Source organism: Fomitiporia mediterranea, assembly GCF_000271605.1.
Source record: "Fomitiporia mediterranea MF3/22 unplaced genomic scaffold FOMMEscaffold_8, whole genome shotgun sequence".
NCBI classification, from domain to species: Eukaryota; Fungi; Basidiomycota; class Agaricomycetes; order Hymenochaetales; family Hymenochaetaceae; genus Fomitiporia; species Fomitiporia mediterranea.
The window spans coordinates 1,188,155-1,206,917 of NW_006760393.1; the positions used below are offsets into that span (position 1 = coordinate 1,188,155).

At 48.6% G+C, this 18,763-nt stretch overlaps 6 protein-coding genes across 6 annotated transcripts; 3 read left to right on the top strand and 3 right to left on the bottom strand.

The window, feature by feature from the left end:
* Positions 1-80: 80 nt before the first annotated feature.
* Positions 81-7,013, bottom strand: FOMMEDRAFT_21471 (uncharacterized protein). Its single transcript, XM_007268223.1, has 15 exons — positions 4,974-7,013; positions 4,845-4,922; positions 4,717-4,793; positions 4,460-4,662; positions 2,697-4,408; positions 2,435-2,638; positions 2,261-2,381; positions 2,089-2,204; positions 1,950-2,035; positions 1,698-1,888; positions 1,369-1,647; positions 1,074-1,317; positions 740-1,021; positions 314-682; positions 81-256 (listed from the first exon to the last, which is right to left on the bottom strand). The coding sequence occupies exons 1-15, from the start codon at positions 6,945-6,947 to the stop codon at positions 244-246; spliced, it is 5,949 nt and encodes a 1,982-aa protein (XP_007268285.1). The 5' UTR covers positions 6,948-7,013; the 3' UTR covers positions 81-243.
* Positions 7,014-7,154: 141 nt separating this feature from the next.
* Positions 7,155-8,364, top strand: FOMMEDRAFT_110494 (nicotinate-nucleotide diphosphorylase; the record flags this gene model as incomplete). Its single annotated transcript, XM_007268224.1, has 4 exons — positions 7,155-7,369; positions 7,421-7,561; positions 7,614-8,059; positions 8,112-8,364. 4 exons carry the CDS (start codon positions 7,155-7,157, stop codon positions 8,198-8,200), a joined length of 891 nt encoding a protein of 296 aa, XP_007268286.1. The 3' UTR covers positions 8,201-8,364.
* A 114-nt stretch (positions 8,365-8,478) lies between these two features.
* FOMMEDRAFT_141755 (Clavaminate synthase-like protein) lies at positions 8,479-9,925 on the top strand (the record flags this gene model as incomplete). Its single annotated transcript, XM_007268225.1, has 7 exons — positions 8,479-8,755; positions 8,815-9,081; positions 9,142-9,322; positions 9,376-9,410; positions 9,471-9,530; positions 9,586-9,845; positions 9,904-9,925. The coding sequence occupies exons 1-7, from the start codon at positions 8,486-8,488 to the stop codon at positions 9,923-9,925; spliced, it is 1,095 nt and encodes a 364-aa protein (XP_007268287.1). The 5' UTR covers positions 8,479-8,485.
* A 100-nt stretch (positions 9,926-10,025) lies between these two features.
* FOMMEDRAFT_110498 (RCC1/BLIP-II) lies at positions 10,026-12,056 on the bottom strand. Its single transcript, XM_007268226.1, has 3 exons — positions 11,488-12,056; positions 11,200-11,430; positions 10,026-11,144 (listed from the first exon to the last, which is right to left on the bottom strand). The coding sequence occupies exons 1-3, from the start codon at positions 11,641-11,643 to the stop codon at positions 10,269-10,271; spliced, it is 1,263 nt and encodes a 420-aa protein (XP_007268288.1). The 5' UTR covers positions 11,644-12,056; the 3' UTR covers positions 10,026-10,268.
* Positions 12,057-12,374: 318 nt separating this feature from the next.
* FOMMEDRAFT_21472 (uncharacterized protein) lies at positions 12,375-13,099 on the bottom strand (the record flags this gene model as incomplete). The annotated part of the gene is made up of 4 exons (XM_007268227.1): positions 12,375-12,513; positions 12,568-12,674; positions 12,725-12,836; positions 12,887-13,099. Coding segments are annotated over 4 exons (471 nt in total), but the record flags the coding sequence as incomplete, so codon positions are not given.
* An 871-nt stretch (positions 13,100-13,970) lies between these two features.
* FOMMEDRAFT_125597 (PGAP1-domain-containing protein) lies at positions 13,971-18,745 on the top strand (the record flags this gene model as incomplete). Its single annotated transcript, XM_007268228.1, has 10 exons — positions 13,971-14,201; positions 14,254-14,413; positions 14,467-15,564; positions 15,625-15,756; positions 15,807-16,139; positions 16,195-16,444; positions 16,497-16,898; positions 16,964-17,937; positions 17,994-18,295; positions 18,365-18,745. 8 exons carry the CDS (start codon positions 13,971-13,973, stop codon positions 17,163-17,165), a joined length of 2,808 nt encoding a protein of 935 aa, XP_007268290.1. The 3' UTR covers positions 17,166-17,937; positions 17,994-18,295; positions 18,365-18,745.
* Between the last annotated feature and the right edge of the window lie 18 nt (positions 18,746-18,763).

An 18,763-nucleotide genomic window follows, 5' to 3' on the forward strand; every position in this document is an offset into this window, starting at 1 on the left:
ATCACTGTGTGCGAAGAATAACAGGAAGTCTGTATAGGTCTAAGCCTGTATCTTATTTGTATGTGTAACGCTCGTGAACATGTCATTTCGTAGGAATCGTCAGGTATAGATACATGAGTCAGATGTTTATCCATACAGTCATAGTGTCAGCGAGTCAAACAATTCGAATAAACAACAGGGGGTGGAGGTAACAACAACAGGAAAATCAAGAGAAGCGAATAGAGCGGAACGAAAACAAGGTATTTAGACGTAGAATCTATCAGCAACGGTCAGTATTGATGACTAAAGAGGACATGGCAGGAAGACCACTCACTTCTTGTTGATTTGATACAACAACAGGTTGAGATTAAACTTCGCCATACCATCAAAAAGAGGCAAAGAAACACGATTTTCAAACTGCGCCTGCAGGAGATCCTCCATTCGAACTTCCGTAGATGCCATGGGGCCAATATTCGAATTGATCATTTCGATATCGAAAGTTCCCGCTTTGTTCGAGGATAAAATAACATCGATCCGGTCGAATTGGCGAGGAGAATATTGGTCGATGGAAAGCAGGATCCCTTTCTCGTAGAGATACTGGGCGCTATATTTGTACGAGCCAAACTGCGGGGACTTCCCGGATCGCTGCAATTCTCGTAGGTGGAAGAACTGCTTGGAAAAGGGCATAACAAATCGCTTTTTACTAATAATGACCACATGTTAGTGAAGGTCGTGATTCCTTCCGAATAAAGTATCGTACCTTTTACCCTTCTGCATGGTGTTCATCGCTCCTTCAACATAATTGTTGTAGCTCTTAATTTGTTCTTCGTAGTACTTCTTGCGTTCATTAAGATGCTGCAGAGCTTCGTTCATGCTTGTTAGCTCTTGCTGTCGCTGTAGCCTCTTTCGATGCTTGCTCCGCACATCGCCTGCAATAGCATTCAAGATCCCTTGATAGCCGTCCTCTCGGGTTACCTTGCCCTGTTTCTCTAACTCCAGTAAGAAGTAGATTGCATGAGCCTTAACCTCCTTGAACGTTAGCCTGATAAATTTGGTCAGAGACACAATTTACAATTTGAAGACAAAGAACTGACGATCTGATGTCGTCCAATCGATATGCAGATTCTGCTCCAGTGGTGGACGGCATACGGCGTTGTCGTTGCCGTAAATGGTCATTCATAAGCTCGCGGTCGACAATGTCTTCCCAAAACATTTCATGCTCCTCGGACACTGGTTGCATTAGACACTCGACGAGATCCCTAGCAGGCTGTACACGTAGAATGGCGAGAACGGCACGTTTCGCCTGGACCCAAAGAGCCTTTTCCTCAGCATGCGGATCTGACCAGATCATGTCAGTAATAATTCCCATATTGATCACCCTTCACTTACCTTTAACGTTTGCAAACCGGTTGGTGAGTTCGAGGGTGATAGCCGCATCACGAGCAGCAGTGAGCTCTTCGCTGCCCAGATGTGGCACACCACCTAATTCCGTCAGAATGCCTCGAAGAGGGTCATCCCTCGCCGGAGCCAGCCGGTCAAGATGTTGAGACAACATCGTGTGCATCGAGTACACCTCGTTCGGGGAGATATAAATAGGTTTTGGTTGAGTTGCGACATCCAAGAACTCATTGGCGTGAAATTGGGTCTCAGCATCTTGGACATCCGCAACTGAAAGAAAGGTAAGCTCGTGCACTTGATGGGAGACAATCAGAGCTCACCTTCGAACACCCATGTTCGGAACTGTCTTATGGCCTCCGCAACATATTTGTCGAGAGGGTGAAGACAGGGATCTGCTTCCCCGAATTCCTTCCCGGACGCTATCTGGTTGATCATTTTCGATATCTGCGCCAAGTTCTTTCGCGATGCAATGTCGATCGTATTTGGCACAATGTCAAATGTCTCGGGAGCACTAATATTAGCATCAAAGATTGTAAGGTCAAAAACGGAAGAGCAGAGTGAATAAATCTTACACTATCGCAGGATTAATATAGCGGTAGAACAGAAGCCTTGCCAGTGGAACAGCATACTGCTCATCCGTTTGATTGGGGAACTTAGCCTGCGGAGCTTCGTGAGCGCAATTATAAAGGATAGTCGAGTAAAAACTTTTACCTTCAAACTTGCGAGAGCCTCACGAGCGAGATGGCGCATACAATAAGGCATCTTCTTGGTGGAGCCGATAATCGCGTTTACGAAGTCTCTGGACAAAGCATGAAGCTTCTGAAGGTCTAGAGAACATCAATCAGCAGTTTTCCCTACGAGAAAGTGTGCATCAAAGTCTTACTGTGTATGAACACCTTGCGAGTCTCTGGGTCCATAACCGCGTCTCGATAATTCACATCCTTCGGTTTGTTACTCTTCATCCCAGATCGCATCTCTTCGATGTTGATCCTGGACCGGTAAATCTAACAGAAGAGAATAAAAAATGCAAAATTAACGCAAATTATAAGGCACTTACGATGCAAGGATCCGTCTCAAGGTCCAGCTTATCATCGTTCACTACGCCATCAACAACAGCCCAAATCAAAGGCTGCAGAGTGTCTCTGACATATGTAACCTGTTTTGGTCGGCTGTACTGCAATCCGATCGAAAGGAACATGGGAATTTCCGGTATCGCAGACTCAGCAGAAGGAGACATAGCAACTTCACTTTTCATCGAGTTCTGCATATGAATGAAGATGTCAGGTAACTTGAGGGCACATAGGTTTCGTTATACGTACCTGGAAGAGCTTGAGTAATAGGTACTCCTCTCGCCTATCTTGACCATATCCGAAGAGTGTGAGCACGACACGCTCGACAAGCTTTTTATGCTTGTCGGATATGTCGGCCTTTGCGAGTTGCTGGAAGAGCTTGCCGAGGTAGTCACACCTTGTCTGCAACATGTAGAAAAGTTGCTGATAAAGCTCTAACTTCCGTTTCGACTCGTGGTCGAGCGAGCTAGCACCTGCAAATGGATCGCCATGGGCCGCGAGAACACTAGCACGAGACGCATGGGCTCCAATACTGTCGTGACGTCTCCGAGCCTTGATAAGTTCTTCAAAGCTCTTCACGTTTTGTACGACTAGAGCAATCTTCACGTCGAGCTCGGAGACCTCTGTCTCGAGTGCTTGATTGGCTCGGATGCTCTGGACCACACGCTTGCGAAGGCGTTCCACTTCAATTTCGTCCTCGAAGTCTGCTTCCGAGTCGTCAAGAAGGTGTACGAAGTTCTTGATGGTACCAACGTTCACATTGTGACCCAGAGTTAACTGCCGATATTGCTCTCGTGTTTCCTTCGCCCGGTACAGAGACTGGATCTTAATGACCTTCTCCAGATTGTCACGGTAGTATTTCATCTTTTCCACGAACCTTCTACGTACAAGCAAACCTCGGAAAAGCGCCTGGAGGTGTGTAGCCTCAGATTGACTGGCCCGAAGATGATCCCTCCAAGCGAAGAAATTTCGACGGAGGAGTGCACCTCGAGCAAGAGCCTGAAATCCGATTACGTCCGGTTGACAAAATTCAAGCTTTTTATTTTGCTCTTGATGTTTCTTCCTGACTAAAGCCGCTCGTGCAAGAGCTTGCAAAGAACCGACTGCTTTAATGACCTTCACTTCACCCAGCGCTTTGTTCATAGCTTTGTGTTCTTTGCGCTTCAGAGCAGCACGAGCAAATGCCTGAACCGATACAATTGACGATGTTGCGCGACGAAGCCCACGGATTAGGTTCAGGAGCCGCTTTCGAGCCAGGTAACTCCTAGCAGCAGCTTGGATGCGGACAACTACGTCTGTCGCGTCATCTAGCTTGGCCAACTGCGCACCGACTCTTCTGCGCACAAGTACGCCTCGTACATGAGCTTGAAGCTGGATGACATCCTTTTCCACACCCTTCAATGCCCGCACCTGCTTCGCTAAATTACGCCGAACAAGCACGGCACGGCAAACAGCCTGAAGTCCGACGACACTCTCCATGGTTTTCGTCTGGCCAAGTGTCTTCTGTATCTGCTGATGACTCTTCTTGGCAAGCTTAGCACGGGCGGCAGCCTGTAGCCTCAGCACAGACACCTTGCTTTTTACAAGAGCCGCCTTCAGTCGAGCGAAACGACGACGCTGTAGTACACCGCGTGACTGAGCCTGCACCTTTATCATACACCGAGTCACTGCCCGAATCCTCGCCAGACGTTGCCTCCAGGCCCGACGAGCAATGACACCTCGTGCAGTTGCTTGCAAAGCTAAGACCCATGGAACGAGGCTTGCTTGCCGTTTGCGAGCGTCACGAACACGTTGGCGAGTCGCAACACCTCGGCATCGCGCCTGAAACTTGACGATGTACCGTTCTGCAAGGCGAAGGCGAGCGAGTTGCGTCGCTTGACTTTTCCGGACAAGGAAAGCGCGTAAGGCTGACTGAAGGCCAATAATGGATTCCTCATTCTCCAGAAGTTCTCGATCACGACCTGGAAAGATTCATTGAGTCCAGTAGAACCAACAGGTTAATAAGTACTAACGTTCTTCTTCAGTTTCAACCTCTTCTTCAGGTTCCTCGTTGATTTCCTTAGCAAGTTCCCTACCAATTTCACCAAAATTCGGCATGGGTACACCTGCGTCCTTCAGACCCTTCTCGGTTCGTTGAAGCTGGTCGTCAGAGAACTGCAATTGGCCGACGAGATTGCCTATACGCTCTGCTAAACCGCGTCGAGCAAGGAGATGGCTAAATGCAGAATGTCAGTCTTCATGACTAATTGCTCTTATAATAAAGACTTACCTGAGAGCATGTATGCAATAAATGACTTTCGGAATATTCTTCTTATTGTAAAGATCAGTTGTTTCGAAAATAAAGCACTGGGTAACCGCAATTAGCAGCGTCACGATCAAAAGTTGGATGAATATTACCTCTGGCAGGCCGACGGAACGAATGAAGTGGAAGAAATGATTGATATTGTCCGTCTGCCGATAATCTAATTTGGGAGCCTAGAGATCGAGTTAGTTGAAGACTTAACACAAAAATTGCATTCAACACACTTCAAAAATCCTCCTCACAACCCCCTCGCCCAGGAAAGCTCGTGCAAGTCTTGCGAGAACAACACCATTTCGAAGGCTCTCTTCCATTTCCACCACGCCAAATCCAAGTTCTTCGCCTAAGCAGCCTTCAATCCACTGTTGTGCTTCACCGACATGGCAAAGGTATTCATAAGCACGGATCAAATGACGCTGCTGGTCAGCCCATAGCCCACCACGCATCCCAAGACGCGAGGACGGCATTGGCATTGGGGCACCATAGGGAGTTTGAGAAGGAGCTAGAACATCACGCGAAAGACGTTTCCGTCCTGGTATTCCTGCAACGTCGTCAGGCGATGGAGGTATAGCATCAGATACATGCGGGATCGCGAAAGAGTCGCGCTCTGGACTATATGTTACTGGCTTCTTTGGAGTAATAGGCTTGCTGTCCATTTCTAGTTGCCATTCCCGCAACCGCTTCTCCCGCCGTTCCAGCCTGCTTAGCTGTGCATTCGGCTCTGGCGACTTCGCTGGAGTCATCACAGGAAGAGGTTTCTCTGGAGTTGCTGGCAGCTGCTTTTCTAGCTGCACTGAAGGTTGCGTTTGAGGCCCCGGCTCCGGCTCGTCGTATGCGTCTCCGCTTGCAATGCGCGGTAAATGACGCCCGAGCCTTCGCCCAACAGATAGACTATCACCATACATACCTGCCTTCTTGTTAGACATATAAGAGCTACGATAGGGAGTTGGTGACATGACAGAAGACGTATTTGCAAAGGATGAAGGTGACGGAGGTGGTGGACGGTACGGCTGAGCCGTTGGCTTGGAAGTTGAAGCAACACCATCGGAGGCAGGAGAAGAAGGGCGAAGAAAAGGAGAGTCCTTCACAGAATTCCTTCTTGGTAGAGTTATTGGGTTCGACCTAGTTGTCTTGTCTGGGGATGAAGGAGTGAAAGGTGCATCTTGCCTGGATGCAGAAAAGAGATTCGCTCTGCGTTTTTCAAGGAGATCGTGGCGGCTAGACTTATCCGGAGAAGGCGGTGTCGAGGAGGCCAACCTTGTAGACTTATCCGGTGAAGGAGCACGAAAGCTGTCCGGAATTGGAGCACGGATAGGTCTGTCCAATGACGATGAAGCAACTAGATCCTGCTTCGGATATGACGATAACGGCGACGAGCCAAACATAGAATTTGGACGTATTCGTCTCGGACTGTTTTCGGTTGAGGAAGGAAGTGAGTCCACAGCATCGGACAATGCAGCAACTCGCGACTCCTTCATAATCGAATCGAAATCTACAGACCGACGGGATCGTATGCTTGAGGCGTTGCCACCACTAAAGACGTCACCGTTGGACCCTGAATCCACATTAGAATCGAACTTCTGCCGTCTAGACGCGACGGATGGGCTGGACATAGGAAACCGTATGCGATTGGTAGGTGTGGTTGATGAAGACGAGAATGAAAGGGGTTCGGGGGAGACGACACTGATTCCCGTGGTATTAGGGGATAAAGGTGACGCGACGATTGGTTCGGGCATTGTATGTCGTTTCGTGAGGGAGGGCGGAGTCATGGGTTCGGTACTATTCGAACTGAATCCGACCGTCGAGCTCGACGAACGGGACGGAGACGGGCGGCCTTCATGCACCTGCTCACTACTGAGAGGCGAAGACGGTGCCGTTGACTGTGGTTCTTCCGTGCTGAAGCTACTACGTGAAGGGCTCGGGCTATTGACCGCGGCTTCGGCGCGCGCACGCTCCTCCCACTTCCCGCGTACGGACTCGACGCTCGAGCCGTATCGGTGCGACGGCGTCCAGCGTCTGCTACCAGAGTTTGTCGGAGCAAGAACACCATTCTTGGGCAAGGTCCCTTGTGTACGCGTGAGAGACGAGGTGCGTTCAAGGATGCGGGTCTGGTAAGCAAAGGGTTCGGAGCCGTTACGCGATGTTGACGAGGACGTCGAAGAGACTGAGCTTGATCTATCTAATCGTGACGATGAGTCCATCGGTGTCGCTCTGCGGTGGACTGGCTTGTGAAGGCGGGGTATCCGTCAGACTCAAGGCCGGGAGTAGTGAGCTCACCGGAAGATGAACGCGTGCAACAGCGTCGAGCAGTCAACTAATAGGGGACATGCATGACGAAATAGGCAATTCGGCCTCATACATAAGCGCATACATCCCGAGCCTTGCTGCTGACATTTGCCAACACACAAATGTCAAGCAAGCCGAACTATGCGCATCTGCTCCCTCCGAGCTGGAAATCACAGGTGACTGCATGGCTGGCAGAGGACGCGCCATCATTCGATTATGGCGGCTTTGTCGTTGGCGATGCCGAGCGCGAGGCGTTCCTATTCGGTAAAGGCACACAACGCGCCGTTCTTGCAGGTGTGCCGTTCTTTACCGAAATATTTGAACAGCTTGGTTGCACGTACGTTTACCCGTTGGTATACAAGCAACAGAGAATAACTTATATTTATAGAGTGGAATGGCACATGCAAGAGGGTGAGGAGTTCGACCCGGTTAAACATGTAGCAACTGTGCGTGGAAGGGCTCGATTACTGCTCCTCGGTGAACGCGTAGCGCTCAACCTCCTAGCGCGTTGCAGTGGTATTGCAACAAAGTAAATGCATGCCTTCGTCAAATTTACTATTTGACGACTAACGACTTCGTAGGTCTAAACGCATCCTAGACATCGCTCGCTCAAGTGGATACACAGGCATCATCGCGGGCACCCGGAAAACAACGCCAGGATTCCGACTGGTCGAGAAGTACGGCATGCGAGTCGGCGGCGTCGACACGCACAGACATGATCTCTCAAGTATGATTATGCTCAAGGATAATCACATCTGGAGCTGTGGTTCCATAACCGCAGCCATTGCTCAAGCACGCTCTGTGGGTGGCTTCAGTCTCTTGCTCGATGTGGAAGTCCGGGACGAAAAAGAGGCAGACGAAGCTATCGATGCCGGAGCAGATGTTATCATGTTAGACAACATAGAAGGGCAGGAGATGGTCAATGTGGCAAGAAGATTAAAAGAGAAATGGGTAGGCAAGAGAAAGTTCTTGTTCGAGACAAGCGGCAACATAACCGAATCAAATTTGAAGGAACGTGCAAACAATGGTGCGTATAGTATGCTTTTGTCTCTGACCTGATGCTCATTAAGTTATCATAGAAATTGATATTCTCAGCACAAGTGCGGTGCACCAATCCGTACAACATATTGACTTTAGCCTGAAGGTCCAGAGGCCGAAAGATTCTTGAAACTCGGGATTACCCAGCGCTTTAAACCCACTGTACTCGGGAAGCGCGTATTAACATCGTAGTTGGGCTCTTAGAACTTGAAATTCCCATACAATACCTGTAGAAACTGTCCACTACTTTGTAAATTGTATGCATCGAGCACATCGAATCATTGATAAAGTTTCACCACACGTGACCTATATATATGGTGCTTCCTGATAACGCGCCTAATGCACGCCTATTATATTAAGACAAATATGCCTGCTTCCGTCTTTCACCCATCTCAGTTAGACATCATCCCCAGTCATGTTAGCCTGCGCGATCGTTCGCTCAAGGTTCACAGTATGCCGTAACCACACACCTTTGCTTCGTTTATACCTGTCGCGTGGGCTGGCAACACACGTGCCTGAATTCCGTATTCCCGTAATTGATTTCGGCCGTTATCAAAGTGCAGCATCTCAAGAGCAAAAGCAAGAAACAGCCAACGCCATAGTCGATGGCTTCAAAACAGCTGGTTTCATTTACATCTCAAATCATGGAATCCCAGGTCCAGTGATTAAGAATGTTTTCGAGAAGGTACGACTTTCCGTTCCGTTGATGCGTGATTATATCTAATTAACAATGGTAAATTGAAGAGTGCAGCTTTCTTCAAGCTCCCCACAGATGTTAAAGACAAGCTTGCATGGGAAGACCCGCGCGCAAATCGTGGATACGTCCAGCAAGGCCGGGAGCGCGTAACACAATCAAACGACGCTTCTGAAATAGCTGCCATGCGTGCAAAGGCTCCAGACTGCAAAGAAACTATGGAAATTGGCAGAGATTGGGATGCAACTTGGAAGAACCGATGGCCTCAAGAGTCAGACTGCCCTGGATTCAGAGATACCATGCTCAAGTTCTTCCAGGTAACAACCTATCCAAATTTTGAGAGAGTATATTTAAATATTCTCTTGTTTCTTTAACAGACATGTCATGAACTTCATGTGTCCGTAATGAGCTCTGTCGCACTTGGGCTTGGACTGCAAGAGAGTTTCTTTGACGGCAAGATTAACGAACAGTATCACAACCTTAGACTTCTCTCCTACCCACCTATTAAAACCGAGATACTTCGTCAGGAAGGCCAAGCTAGAGCTGGAGCACATTCTGGTTCGTACTTATAGATTTAACATTATATATAAACACAACTAACAAAATTACAGATTACGGAACTTTGACTCTCCTATTCCAAGATTCCGTGAGTCACCATATGCCAGCTGTGACTTTAATTTGTATTGCTTAGCCGACCTCGTTCAAGGTCGGAGGACTCGAGGTACAAAACCCTCACACAGGAGAGTTCCTCGCAGCTTCTCCAATCGTACGTCTTATCTCCCCCCTTCATTCTCTTCTCTTTTTAACATCTTTCCAAACAGCCAGGAACCATCGTAATAAACGTCGGTGACCTCCTAAGCCGCTGGTCAAACGACATCCTCCGTTCAACACTACACCGCGTCGTCGCCCCTCCCTCAAAGCAAATTAACGAAACCGAACAGATGACACCCGCTCGACAATCCATCGCGTTCTTCTGCAACCCAAATGGCGGTGCTCTTATTGACTGCTTGCCGAGCTGTTATGGCCCTGGTAAAGCGAAGAAGTACGAACCGGTAACGACTGAACAATATATCGTACAACGGTATGTGCCATCGTTTAACTCGATTCTGGAGAACTCGTGGTGATTCTTTGTTTGCTAGCTTGTCTGATACTTATTTGTGAAAGCTATCGGTTCCGTTCGTTATCTTTCACGCCTTTGGGACGGTTGCTATCCTGCGAAGACATGTACGTTTATGATATGAAGTAATGCGTCTATTGTCCGGAATCCTATTAAAGACAACTGCAAAAAGCAATAGATAGAAAGCAAAATCAGAAGAACAAGAAACAATGCAACAAGTCAAGTGATGCATTAAACAGTCAAGAAAACATGATTACGAAGCAACAGAAAGCACTGCAACAGCGCAGCTTTTTTGATTCAGAAAGAATTAATTGTGTTGATAAAGAGAAAGAAAATCTACGCAAGGGGACTGTGCTACTGTGCCAAAGCCCATGATTCTAGCATCCGTTATCCTGTGTTTGCAGCTACCTTTTTCCTGAATAGACCAAGACCATGCTGACCACCGCATTCTGCAGCGATAGCTTTCCACGAACCACCCTCTTTACGAACAACAACAGTCGGTGTTTCTGCATTCCTACCCTCTCCAATACCTAATTCCCCTTGGTTGCCTTCACCCCAAGCATACATTGCACCTGCGGCAGTCACAGCGAAATTGGCGCGAGGCCCTGCAGAAACGTGTACTACAGGATCTTCTGAGGCCGGATCGGGGAACGGAATATGGGTTGGTTTTGCCACGAAGCCGTTGTACCCTTTGACGGTGAATGCAGGATGAGTTGAAGGCAAACCGAGCCGACCACCACTTGCACGACCGCACCCGAATACTCGCCCGTCAGAAGTCAAGAAGATAGTATGGTGATCGCCTCCTACAATACGTGTCACGCGGGCATCGTTACCAAGCGCAGCTGGGCTGAGTTCCTCTATCAGTCGTGGTTGCGGAACAATGCCGTCGTCTTCGTCCTCATAGCCGGTACCAACCTGGCCCACGCTATTCAGACCCCAACCCCATACATCGCCTTTCTCATCAACCGCGAAGGACGCAAAGTTCCCAGCACCCACTGTTACTGCCTTTCGCGAGCGCAACCTGAGAGTCACTTTTTCGGGTGTGGTGCCGTGAATTTTACGTCGTTCAAGAATCTTTCGCCCAAGTTGACCTTGTTCACCAGCTCCCCAAGTGTAAATATTTCCGTAAGTGGTCAGAACGACCAGATGGTTGTCACCAGCTGCCACCGATGCAACCTTCTCATCTTTTGGTAAGTTCAGTATAGGCGTTGGGAGATGTTGTAATTTTAATCCACTCGAAAATCCAAGAGAGCCTTCGTTTGCCTGTGAGATTGTATCAGTACTTTGTCATGGACAACTTGGAATCGGGTAAGCATACTCGGAAGGAACCCCAGACACGCAATTCTCCCTGATCGCTGATTGCAGCGCATATATTATCCCCAGCGGCAATTTTCACTGCACGGAACTTCTCTTCCACAAGAGATTCAAGAGGATACGGGAATGCCGTGAGGACATCAACATCCATGAATTCGCCTTCCTTCTCTGGGTCAGGAACATCCTTTGTTATTCGGCCCAATGCTGCTTCATCATTGACACCACAAGACCATATCTAAACGGTACGGAATCAGCTACGCATTGCAAAAGCAGAAATATGGAAATTAGCCACCGTGCCCTTCTCATCAACAAACATCGTATGCATGCCTCCAGCAGCAATAGCTTCAATGCCGGCGCCCTCGCCACCAAATACTCCTTCCTCTATTTTCTTTTCGATCCATGGGTTTTTCCTCGGTTTGTCGAGTTGGTCTAAGTAATCGGGACCCATACCGAACTGACCGAAATTACCAGCACCCCAAACAAAAATTTGGTTTGCTGGTCGAGGATGTTCGGGAGGCGTAGGTAAAGCGTTCGTTATCGTGTGAGCGGTCTTTTTCGCAGCCGCGGTGCTCGCCCCAGCAGCTGGCTTCGCTGCCTTCTTCCCCTTCCCTGTGGCTTTACTTTGACCTGCCTCGTCTTTCGTGTCGATTACTGCTTTCTTGAGGCCTTCCTTGATTTCTTTAACTTCATCATCCGTAGAGCCAGTACCAGAGCGCTCCAAGGGCGCACCTCTTGCTCGTTTTGTAGGCTGTTGGCTGTCATCTTCTTCCTCATCCTCTGGCTCAGAAGTGGCTCGACGTTTGTTCTTGGTGTCGACAGCTTTCCCCTTCGCTGGTGCAGACTTTTTTGCTGCGGGCGTAGTGCCGTTAGTCACCGGCTGGACTTTGGAGCGAGAGGATTTTCTGGTGAGTGTGGTAGTGGCCATCGTGAAGTGGATGAGAGTAGTGTGAGGAAGAAAGGGAACTAAAGGCAGGTTGCCTTATATGCGTTGAAAGTGTTCGTGGCTTGAGCTTAGTAGGCAGTGCTAACTGTGCTAGTCGTGGCCGCCCACAAGATGGGCTCTTGTATTTTTTGACCCGCGCCACAGCCCATAGCCATATACACGCCTACACGTGATCCGCACGAGCGCGTCTCGATAACTCAAAGCCGAAGAAAATAGAGATCTTCTATTGGAACCGTACTACTGTGTGATGAGTGGAATACAAAATGCGTATATGCGCATGGCTGCATAAGAGGTACTAATGCTACACAGAATGATACAAAATTGAGTCCATAATGCTTATGCGGTATTCTTCAGAGCCTCAGGCTGGGCACGGGTCTAAAAGGTTTAGATCAGCATTGCCTTGTATTCTTCATCCAAGTGGTGCCTCACCTCTCCAACTTCGACTGGCTCTTCATCAACGTAGTCAGGAGCCTTGTTCAAGTCCGCGAGGTAAGACGTGCTCTCGTCTTCTTCCTCAAGTTCAAGAGCATCCAGTTCTGGAAATACATGAGCCTGTAGCTCGATATAGATGATAGGAACGACTCACCCGCTTGAAGGTCAGCTTCATCGATCTCATCCGGGACCGCATACGATCGTCCTAAGGTCTCTTGGATTTCGTTTGCCTGCTCCAGCAAATCTTCCATATCATAATGCATATTCTAGAGTAGATGAGGACTAACAGCTGCTGTCAGAGGGTATCACAACTGACCTCGATTTTGTCAATATCAATCTTCCCATACTGCTTCTTCATTTCCTTGTTTGCCACCTTCATTGCATCGAACGTCGCCATCGTGTTGCGCAGATTCTCTGTGGCAAGGGCTGCAGATTCCATATTGAATGTTTGTTGCTGAAGTTGCGCGAGCTGCCCTTCGTACATCTTCTTCTGCTTCAATGTCCGCAGTGCCCTTTGCTCAATTGCGCTCTAGAAATAGTGAGTCGATAGGAGATCTTAACGTGTGCATAGACGCAGCATACCTTCCCTGGCCCATTTGGGCTTGATTTACTTATTCACTGTTCAGCGACGTGCACAAATCAAGCAAACGCGTCGATCACCCGCGCATCTGGGGAACCGCAGCTTGGTTCCGTACCACGTAGGGACTGGCGCGACATCCGCCACCGTTATCCGCACCACCTATCCGCGGATAGCTTATCCGCGGATGAATTTTCCCACGGTTACCGCAGTATCCGCGGTTGAGTCACTTGAGTGCTTAGCCTAGCCGATAAAAAAATTCACGTTGTTTTAATTACCTAAGTGTGACATTAGTCACAGTTGTGATGTATCACGAGTGATTGCATAAGAAACAACAGTTGATTTCTACTTGTCTAAGTTAGTCCCGCAAATTTCCGGCTGTTTTTTGTGGATACGCAGAAACTGCGGTATCCGTGGGAATTTCATCCGCGGATAAGTTATCCGTGGAAATGCTTATCCGCGGTGCGGTTTCGCGGATAGACCCATCCGCACCAGTCCCTAGTACCACGACCAGCATATCTACTTGGCACATTTCTTCACATCTCTGTATATCCCCAGCTCTCTGTGCTGTTTCATTTTATATTTTATATTTTCTCTTAAATCGAGTCGACGAGCATGAATCGTATATTTGGCTCATCTGCGAGCAAGAAGCCCAAGCCAACATTACAAGATGCAATAACATCGGTGAGTTCTGTATGTTATTCGCTGTTCGCCAGCTAAATGAGTAATACAGACAGATGGACGCATCCAGTCTGTGGAAGTGAAAATTAAGAAACTGGATGCAGAACTGGGACGATACAAGGAACAGATGAGCAAGCTGCGCATGTTGAGGTCTACTGTGCTGGCAGGTTTATCTCTACTCATCACTTTACTTCTGGCCTATTCAGCATTCGATACCCCGACAAAGATCTCCCCGCAAGGATGTCGGATGTCATATATGTCTCCGTCTTATGTGCTGCAGACCGGGTTCAACGCGTCGTGGACGTCTGCCAGCCTGGCGTCGCGGTACAGATTGATGCTGTATCGCGAGGTTGGCTGGGATTCGACCGATGAGGTGTGCATCCCAATTGTATTTCTTTGACGAAATTGTCACTGAAAAGCAAAAGTTACGAGGAATACCGGTGTTGTTCATACCCGGCAACGCTGGTTCTGCCCATCAAGTCCGCTCGATAGCTTCGTCTGCTACGCGACAGTTTTACTCTTCGCCATCGCACATAAGTCCAGCCTTTGCCTCTCGCAACCTTAGACCATTAGACGTTTTCGCAGGTACGACTCTTTACTTACTCTTATATTATGTCGCAGCTTATCCTCGAGGACAGTTGATTTCAACGAAGACCTTTCCGCTTTCCATGGACCAACACTTGCCTCTCAACGTCAATACAGCGCCGATGCTATTTCATACATCCTTTCTCTCTATCCTAAAGGAACTCAAATACTTGTTATGGGACACTCCATGGGTGGTCTTGTCGCTACAACGCTTCTCCCAGCATCACATATTTCCGCCGTCATCACAATGTCTACGCCACACAGCGTTCCTCCAGCTCGGTTTGACTCGCGCATGGACGCAATTTATGCTGACGTCCAAGATCGTCTGATGCATGACTCAACACCCATCTTGAGTATATGTGGTGGGATTACGGATACCATGATTCCTTCAGAGTTCTGCACACTACCACCTAGTAAGGGCGAAGATGCGGGATTCAGGAAAACGGTGTTTACCAGCTCTTTAGAAGGATGCTGGTCAGGAGTAGGGCATCGCGAGATGGTCTGGTGTCACCAAGTCCGTTGGCGCGTTGCACGAGCCTTGCTTGAGATTGGAGGAGAGAACACGAAGGATGGTATTGCGCGTGTCCTTCGTGATTGGTTCAGGGATGGAATTAGCTCTCCAAGACATGAGCTCGGAGAGAACGAGCACGACGCAATGGACTCACCGAATCTGACTGCTGCAGCTGCTCAACTGGTCTCCCCGGCGTTTATTTACCCACCGCTGGGAACCAGCTCTTACAAACTCCTCATCCCGAAAAGCCGTGATCCTCGAAAAGTCGTATTCTATCTATCAGAAGGAACCATCCTGTCTGTGTCTCCAGCCAACCCATTACCTTTGAGCGCGAAACTCCATATATGCCGTCAAACGGTCGCTGAATCCAGTGATCCTCCAATTCCAATCTGCAATACCGTACATCCGACCAGTCTCAGACTCATCCCAAACCCGGATTCGACCAAGCCATTCCCTATCCCAAAAGAAGGCGTTGATGAATCGGAAGGTGTTGTGGTACTTACAGCAGACTTACCACCAAATTATGGCGAGACATTCGAGGAATGGCTTCAAATTGACGTGCATAGCGAAACAAGTAGAGCTTGGGTTACAGCTTCAATTGAAGACGCTCAACCAGTGATGGGATATTTTAGTGCATTTGGTTCGTGGTCTCGTTATGTCACGACGTCTTGAGACGGAGCTTACTTCTGGACCTTGGTAGTTCCTCTATTCGGTGATATTGAAATCCGCCTCGATCCGATGGTCTTATATACCGACATACGGCTTGTCAACGTCCTCTCAAATGCCCTCCTTGTGTATCGATCCCGTGTAAAATTGAACAAGTCCTGCGAAGGTATGTACACTTCTAATTTCGGATTCAAGCCCGAGTTAATTGGCTTTTAGGCTCTGTTCTTCCTCCTCTTCTGTTGCACACTTCCGGACCTGTCGAAGCCCATTATCATCGTTTATCAAATGATGGAACCAACTTCTTGCACGGTCACTCATCAGCACCTTTCCTTCCCATTCCGAAAGATCTCTCAGAGACATATTCTAGAGGGCTTAATTTAACTATTTACTCGTCAGGGGTGTGCGGTGTTGAGACTCTTTACATAACGATCGATTGGTGGAACACCTTTGGGAGGTGGGGAGCCCGATATTGGAATGCTGTCCTTACGTGGAGCGCGGGAGTGATTTGTTTCTTATTTTACTGGAGCTGGTCCATGTGGGATGCAAATTGTAAGCATTATTTGTCCTGTGTCGCCTGTTCCTGGTCATGCTGACCGATAGCTAGCTTCGATGCCGGCTCCTTCCCAGGCATTAGAATACGCCGCTCGCTTGCTTCCGCAAACAATGCTGCTTTTCACGCTTATCTCCTTCGTCCCATTGCCGAGCGCATATTGGCTTGGGAATGTCGGCGAACCGATGTTTGCGCCCCTGGCCGCTCTCATTCTCTTTGTGTCTTGCGGCCTGGTGGTCTTGTCCTGGATTGGGCTCACAAGTATTTTATTACCTTACGGGAAGCTGGTATCGTTCATCACAAGGTTATTCTCTTTCTTGAACTGTCTATCAGGAAATTCACTGATTCTTTCATAGAGCGCCCGATGATAATTCGAAAGAGAAGCCCGCTTCACTGAGTGGAGCGCTGTTCACAATTCTTTTCATGAGCTTGCTCGTCTTCCTCTTCATACCCTGGCAAGTCGCCTTTCTTGCCTGCTACTTAATCCACTGGCATCACTGTGCTCTCCTCCTACAAGTCTCCACCAGTAATCAGACTCAAATAAGCACACGTAACCAAAAGTTGTTATTCTTACTTGGCATGACGTGGTGCCTTCCCGTCGTCGCGCCTGTGCTGATTGTGTGGGTACGCACGCTCGCAACCGCCGGTCTCACAACACCGTTTGACGGGGATCATGTCGCGCTTAATTCCCTTTCATTTGTGGCATTGTCGTATGCTATGGCGACCACGCGAGGGCCTATCTTTCAACGGCGGCATAGGTACGACACCATCTTCTTGATTTGTGGGTAATGGGGAGTTAACGGCGTTAATTTCCTTGCGGAAGGCTTGAATTTATCTCTGTCCCTTATTTGTATGCTCTCGGTGCGATCGCTGCGTTCGTCCTTGGTCCAAGGTCGACGTACAGAATGTACGAGGCGATTAACTGGCCGACTTTTGCGCTTGTATGTTTTCGAGTTGTTTCACGATATGTACGTGGTGCGGAACGGACCGCGTCTGCGCATGCCGCCGAAGCTCGGGCATTTTGATACCGCGTCTAATCTGTATTTTTATTTGAGCGACGGCGAGCGTACCGAATCACCCGTCACGTCACGTAGGTATCCCGGCGCCGTTTCCTTCGGACGAACATCGGAACATCAGATTGCAGAAGCGCTGCTCGTAAACGCTGAATTTAAAGCAGGATTCGTGATTACTTGGCACTGCTCGTCGTCGACTTATTTAGCGCGGAGAAGATGTATGTGCTGGCAATACACCTCTTCTCCATCCCACATGTATTTCTCGAATTTTGTTCTTGATTGTGCGCGTGTAAGCCCATACACCTCAAGCAGAAGGTAGACTGCAGAGTCGGAGATTGTTGGCTGTAGATCTAGGCGATCATGGATTGTAATGGCAACGATCGGCATCAACAGACTTTGTTCGACCACGACGGCGAGTTCTAGCCCGTCAGTTTCGGCATACCGCACAGCAGCCCTGTTCGGTGTTCCCTCTAGACTAATATAAGCCGCACACTTTCCTTGCTGTCCCCATTTTTTTCCGTCCACGTCGTCTCGTGTATAAATCACCACAGTCATTTAATAAACGCTCTTTCGCCCTAACTACCTCACAGCACTAGCATTAGCACTTGCCACGATGCACGCTACTTCCTTCCTGACAGTCCTTGCCACAGCTCTCGCTGCGTCCGCATTCCAAGTAACAGAGCCCAATGCCAACCAGGGATGGGCATCTACTGGATCGAACACGCTCTCTTGGACGCGTGTTTCAACGGATGCCACCAACTTCACTGTCTTCCTAACCAATGTCGTACGTCTTTCATTATAATTACATTTGTTCTTTGGTTAAGAGTATTCCCTTTTCAGGACCGATCAGTACTACCACAGAACAACCAGCTTCTCGCGGCTTTCGTCGATGCAACTACCGCGACTTCAGTCGTCATTGATGCTCCCTCCGGAGGTTTCCCAGTTGGCGGACACTACCGGGTAAACCTCGTCAAAAGCCAGACTGACCCGGCTATCTTCGCCCAGTCGGATGAATTCAACATCACATCTGGTGCAGGCACTGCCACGGGCTCGACGGTCAGCTCTGGTTCTACTGCTACCTCTGCACCGTCTGGATCGACTACGGGCACAGCGACTGGTACAGGTGTGACTATTTCGAACTCGTAAGTTGGTCCGAAATTTTATTTTGTATACCATCAAACTGATCAACTCGGGACTTCTTGTTTTGCTAGGGCAAATCCTTCTGGGACGACCGGATCAGATACATCATCATCTACGGATCTGAACCCAACGCAATCCTCCAGCGCTGCAGGTGTGCACAAGGCTGAGTTTGGTCTACTGAGCGCGTTGTTGTTCCTTGGTGGTATGCTTGCATGATCGTTCCATCTTCGCAATTTATTCGCCTTTCATTCTGGTTTACTGTTGTTGCTAAACTTTCTTGGGTTCATCTCTCAATAACTTGAAACATACGTACGATTAGCTCCTAATTCATGTCGCAATGGCACAATTTATTAGTTATGGACACATGGACACATTCTGATTTGTACCGCGTTTGCTATACTAGTATCATCATTACTCGCAGATCAATACACGGTCAAACAGTCTTACTTCACTACTCTCGCGCCGGTTCA

What these genes read in the sequence shown, in the direction of transcription:
- FOMMEDRAFT_21471 (XM_007268223.1), bottom strand. Translation starts at nt 6,947, where the DNA reads ATGGACTCATCGTCACGATTAGATAGATCAAGCTCAGTCTCTTCGACG. An exon ending in GGTTGAAACTGAAGAAGAAC is followed by an intron (nt 4,409 to 4,459) that starts GTTAGTACTTAT and finishes GAATCTTTCCAG; the next exon opens with GTCGTGATCGAGAACTTCTG. An exon ending in TCGCAAGGTGTTCATACACA is followed by an intron (nt 2,205 to 2,260) that starts GTAAGACTTTGA and finishes GATGTTCTCTAG; the next exon opens with ACCTTCAGAAGCTTCATGCT.
- FOMMEDRAFT_110498 (XM_007268226.1), bottom strand. Translation starts at nt 11,643, where the DNA reads ATGGGTCCCGATTACTTAGACCAACTCGACAAACCGAGGAAAAACCCA. An exon ending in TTGTTGATGAGAAGGGCACG is followed by an intron (nt 11,431 to 11,487) that starts GTGGCTAATTTC and finishes CGTACCGTTTAG; the next exon opens with ATATGGTCTTGTGGTGTCAA. An exon ending in GTGTCTGGGGTTCCTTCCGA is followed by an intron (nt 11,145 to 11,199) that starts GTATGCTTACCC and finishes ACAATCTCACAG; the next exon opens with GCAAACGAAGGCTCTCTTGG.